The 5986-nt window shown below is 37.4% G+C and overlaps 1 protein-coding gene across 1 annotated transcript in view; it reads right to left on the reverse strand.

The window, feature by feature from the left end:
* Positions 1-5986, reverse strand: part of LOC114047402 (WD repeat-containing protein 88-like) — a 57132-nt gene that overhangs the window by 30792 nt on the left and 20354 nt on the right. Inside the window, exons 4-5 of the mRNA XM_027868230.1 lie at positions 2416-2479; positions 932-1070 (exon numbers count right to left, since the gene is read on the reverse strand). Coding sequence (XP_027724031.1) covers positions 932-1070; positions 2416-2479 — 203 coding nt within the window. The remainder of the gene's footprint in view (positions 1-931; positions 1071-2415; positions 2480-5986) is intronic.

A 5986-nucleotide genomic window follows, 5' to 3' on the forward strand; every position in this document is an offset into this window, starting at 1 on the left:
TCTCTCTCTCTCTCTCTCTCTCTCTCTCTCTCTCTCTCTCTCTCTCTTTCTCTCTTTGTCTCCCCATAAAGGGCAGTGTCCAGACACCCCTCTCCAACATATGAGAGATAACATATGAATAGGCTATATGTTGCACTAGAACCTTTGTAAAGTCAAGAGACCTAGAGAAAGGACCCCAAATGTTGGGTGAATACTCAGGGGAGGATTTATTAGACAACCTGGCCAATGGTAAATCCAGATGAAAGAGTTTGACAAGTTACCTCAGCTATAAAATGAAGATAATAATAGCACCTACTCCCAAGTTGTTGTGAGGATCAAATGAAATAATTGTAAAACACTTAGCACTGTGACCTGGCACATAGAAGAAACTTAATAAATGTTATAATAACATAATAAATGCTACTATAATAACAATCATTATTATTAGTTAAGTACAGATGATCAACATAATGATGTTTGAAACAGTGCATTCAATCATTTCTACAAATTGTGGTGATTCTAAGATAAGCAGAATTTCTTACTTACTCATTATATTTTGGAAAAGATGAAAAAATCTCAAAATTGTCTTATGTTTATAACACCAGTTGACTGAAACAAGGCCAAAATTAAGACTGAGATTTCAATGCTCGAGGAAGCTAGGAGACCTCTTCCATGATAGAGATTAAATGCTGACACTTATTTCAGTTTGAAGGAACAAATGATTGGATGAAAAGGACCAATTATATGATAGGTAAATAAGTCTCAATTTTGTCTTTCCTTGCTTTTCTTGATAAACATCCCAGCCTTCAAAGGAGGTCAGGTTTCTTTTTCTTCTTGTGAATGCTTCATCATACAAAGCAATCAAAACTCATTAACAACCAAATAACAAGATATAATGCAAGTATGTATAACAAATAATGGAATAAAACACCCCCTTGCATAAAGTACTCACCTCTGACAAATGTGATGACTTTCCCATTATTTGCATCAATGACACAGATTGCATTTTCTACATCCAAACCACAGACCACATATCTACCATCATAAGAAATTTTACATGAAAGTATAATGCTTTCATGGTTGAAAGACCACTGGAAAAGAACAGATAAGGCATATTCAGATTCAATCAACTTCTTGTCAGACTATCTTACATCAAGAGAAATCAAAGAAGTAATAATACAGATTTGCTTCTTTCTGTGGTTTTGGTTACATTAATCATCATGGTACTTGAACTGAGCAGGAGCCAAAAATGTTGATCCATTTGTGTTAGAAAGTATTATCTTATGTTCATTCTCTTGTTCGGTTATCTCATTTACAAAGCACACCTCAAATAACCCATTTTTTAAGTTGTTTTTTACAGGCTAAAACTGAGACTTCTAACTAGAGTCACTTGTATCTATAATACAATGGCTATTGTCACTCATCTTTGCTATTAAGTCACCTGTTTCTATCAGTGGCTCCACTACCTCCTAATAACAGTCTGCAACCCTGAGTCATCTTTCATATTTCCCTCTAGCTCATCCCACCACATCCAGAGAGTTACTACATCCTGCCTATTTTTCCATCAAAGTTTCCTTCATATGCATTTGGTCTTCATTCTCACCACCATCACTATGGTCAGGACCCTCACCAACACAAGTCAGGATCATTGTTTGATTTCCTCCTGCCTGGTTTGCCAAACTCCAGACTTTTCCTTCTTTAATCCATTCTACACATGACTGCTAAACTCGTCTTCTTTGAACATTATTATTATCATATTATTCCTTCCTCATTGACTCCCAAATATAAACTCTACCTGACTTTTAAGACCCTGCACAATGTAATCCCATTTGTACCATCAGACTTGATTTCCCACTAATCCTCAACAAATGCTTCACTTTAGCTAGGTCAGTCTCCTCACTGTCCAATAAATGTATTTTGCTCAGTCCTACCTCCATTCTGTTGTTCATGAGGTTTCCCACTTCTGGAATTCCCTCCCTAGTCCCCTCTGCTCATCCAAATTCTTCCTATCCTTTAAAACCCAGCTAAAATGACATCTCCTCTATGAAGCCTTCCTTGACTACTCCAAGACTTATTATTGTTCTCTTTCTCTTAAGTACAGCACTTGAAACCTTTCCTACCATATAGCACTTAGCAACTGTCTTTGTATTGTAATTGTTTACTGTTACATTATGAATGTCATGCCTCCCTCTTCAGCTTGTCAAGTCCTAGAGAACAGGTACAAGTCTTATACTTCTGTTTCCCCCAACGCATAGCTGAATACAGAACTGAGCATTTAGCACATATTCAACAAATCTTTGTTGATTGCTTGGTCAATACCTATGCTACTATGAAAATAAAGTAAACATTGCTATCATTATAGTATACCAAAAGTCCAATTAGGGATAAGCAGGGTAGGTACTCCTGAACAAGAAAAAGAAAAACAGCAATACAGACCAGAACTTGTCCTCTTTCCATATCCCAAGCCTTTATTGTTTTATCATAGGATGATGTAACAACTCTGAAAACAAAAATAAAATCATGTGCTTTATTAGATACAGTAAATATTGTGTCCCTTGGGCCTATATATAGGTACTTAAAGAAGCATTTTTAATTCTTCATTAAGAATTTTTGTTTTGGGGGCAGCTAGATGGCGCAGTGCATAGAGCTCCAGCCTTTGAGTCAGGAGGACCCGAGTTCAAATCTGACCTCAGACATTTGACACTTAGTCAGCTGTGTGACCCTGGGCAAGTCACTTAACCCCTATTGCCTCACCAAAAAAGAAAAAAAAGAATTTTCATTTTTCAGAAAAAAAGTTTAACTTCTTAAACTAGCTAATATTGAAGACTATTAGAACCTATGGAAACAACATAGCCAATGTAGTTTTCATTACATTTATTCTAAAAAATTCATTTACAAAATACCATAGTAATTCTTTTAAAAAAAAAACAACAACAAATCTGTGATTTCATTAGTAGAGGGAACTTTGAGTAAGGAAATCCCTACTGTCAAGGCAGATAAGTACCTGCTTTACAATTTATAAACTTGGAAAGTTACCTGAGGCACTGAAAGGTGAAGTTACTTGTCCAGGATCACACTGCTAGTGTGTGTCAAGCAGAACTTAAACCCAGATTTTCCTGAATTGGCTCTCTACTCACTATACCATACATCATCTCTAACTCAGATGATTTTAATTCCTCAGTGATCACAATCTCCATATGAATTCTGCCACCAACTATTTCTTCGCCATTCCAATTGCTGATGTTGTTAGTAAACTTCTTTCTCAATGATGCTGTGATGTACAATTACAAATCCTGTTAACCACAAAGCTGTGTGTTACCCAATAAACTACTATAAACTGGCATGCTTCTGTTAACAGGAGATCCATACAAACATTTTTCTCCCACAGCTTTTCTGAAAAGCGAACACACACACACACACATTTACATAGAATCACAGAATACTGGAGCTGCAAAGGGCACTTAGAGATCTGGTCCATTCTCCTCCTTCTATAGATAGGGATAGTAAGGCCCAGAGACATGGACTGATTTTTCCATTTAAAAACCCACTTAGATATTTTTGTAGAATCATAATGACTTTATGTTCATTATGTGGAAACATTGTTTATGATGGATGCTAAAGCAGTTATCATTTTATAATTTCTTTATTCAGACTTTATTTTGTAACACATTATAGACAAATTAATCTCAAAGGCAATATAGTAATGTTGCCATTCTCTAGTCTGGCAATAGCCTGACTTTGTGATTTTATAATTATGACCTTTGCTTGAATCATGTTGGTTTGTTATAATTTGTTATCTACTCTGAAATGGATGCCTATTATGCAAAGTCATTATTTCTTTCTCTACTCACATGTCTACAGATTTTTTTTTTAATTGGGGAGTAATTGTACAGATGGCTCCTTTTTTCTGACTTTTGTTCTTATTGTACATTTCAAAATGGATGTCCTGTAGGCCTCTCAAACTCAACATTTCCAAAGCAGAGCTCATTTTCTTTCTCTCCAAACCTACTGCTCTTCCAACTTCCCTCTTATTATCCAGGATGACACCATCCTTCCAGTCACCCAGATTCCCATCCTCAGTTTCATTCTTGACTCCTCACTCTCACTCACTTCATATATCCAATCAATTTTCAAAATCTTTCATCACTCTCTCCATAATATCTCTTTAAAATGCCCCTTTCTCTCTACTCACACAGCTACCACCATAATAATGGTCCTCATCACCTCTCACCTGGACTCTTGCAACAGCCTCTTATCTGGTCTTCCTTTGTCAAGCCTTTCTCCACTCCACTCCAGCCTCCACTCCAGTGATTTTCCCAAAGTGCAGATCTGACCATGTCACCATCACCTTTCCCCTTTCCCCTTTCCCCATTTGATAAATTCTAGTGGGTCTCTTTTACCTATTGGATCAAATATAAACTCCTCTGTATGTCATTTAAAGCCCTTTACTACTATCCCAGGTTATTCTTTTCTTCTCACTGTCCCCCGTGCCTAGAATTCTCCCCTTCATTTCAGCTTACTGGATTCTCTGACTTCCTAGTCCCAATTAAAATCCCATCTTCTATAGGAAGCCTTTCCTAACTACTTTTAATTCTAGTGTCTTCCTTCTTTCCTATTTCTTCTGCATATAGCTTGTTTGTAAGGGCAGAGACTGTCTTTCATGTCCCTAGTGATTAGCACAGCGTCTGGCACATAGAAGGCACATAATAAATGTTTATTGACTGATTATCCCCTTCCCACCTTTCCAGCGTTGATACACATTATTTCCCTCCACACTCTATGGTCCAGCCAATCTGACTTTCTTGGTTTTTCTCACAAAGAACACTCCTTATCTCATCTCTTTGCCTTTACACTAGCTATCCTTCATTCCTAGAATATACACCCTCTCCACATCTGCTCTTTGAAATCCCTGCTTTCCTTCTAAATTCAGCTTAATTACTGCCTATATAATTTATATATATACCCTCTCCACACCTGCTCCTTTAAATCCCTGCTTTCCTTCTAAATTCAGCTCAATTACTGCCTTCTACATGAAGCCTTTCCTGATTTCCCAAGCTGCCAGCACTCTCTCTCTCCTAAAACTGAATACCTTATATTCATTTTGTATATGTAAAGAAATTTGGTCCTTGAAAACCCAGAGTCTAAATTACTGAAAGGGGGCTGATAACAAGATATTTAAACTATAAATATGTAGCCACCTAGGCAATCCTTTTATGAGGTATAATCATATCCCTTGAGTGAATTAAGGAACAATGGGACAGAACAAATAGTGATAGACGATGAAGCCCCGGGTGAACTTTAAAAGTAAGTCCAGGCACAGCTAGGTGGCACAGTGGATGCAGCACCGGCCCTGGAGTCAGGAGGACCTGAGTTCAAATCTGGCCTCAGATTTGATACGTACTGACTGTGTGACCCTGGGCAAGTCACCTAACCCCATTGCCTAATCCAAAAAAAAAGTTAAAAAAAATTAAGTCCAGGTGGAATTCAGATTCATAGAGGAACCCAGCACTCAGTATGTACAAGACATATGGAGCTGAAAAAGGGAAGGCAGCCTCTACACAGAGCTAGGCCAGGACTCTGGGAGATAAGTCAGAGTCATTTTAGTCTATTGGCAGAAAGTGTGTTAGTACAGATGCTACATTACTACCCTCTTCCCCACTATAGATTCCAAGGTGGTAATCCTATATATTTCCTCACCCCCTCTTAGACTTCTTCTTGGAAACCTGAAGGCTTTCCTTCTGTGTGAGAGAAAAGCTTCTTATTTGGTCTCCCTTTCTTTGTTTTAAATGTTTATCTTGTCTTTTATAAACAATGTTACACAGGCATTTTTTTTTAAATAGGGGTGGTACTTATTGGTAATAGAGCTAGGATGAGACACTTGAGGGAGAAACATCTCCAGAGAAGAGAGATCTAACTCTGAACATATTTGCCAGAAATGTTATCTGTGGTAGGGAACTCAGAGAAAGAAAGAAAGAAAGAAAGAAAGAAAGAAAGAAAGAAAGAAAGA

This window comes from Vombatus ursinus, unplaced genomic scaffold, assembly GCF_900497805.2.
Source record: "Vombatus ursinus unplaced genomic scaffold, bare-nosed wombat genome assembly UNPS02014786.1, whole genome shotgun sequence".
Classification (NCBI taxonomy): domain Eukaryota; kingdom Metazoa; phylum Chordata; class Mammalia; order Diprotodontia; family Vombatidae; genus Vombatus; species Vombatus ursinus.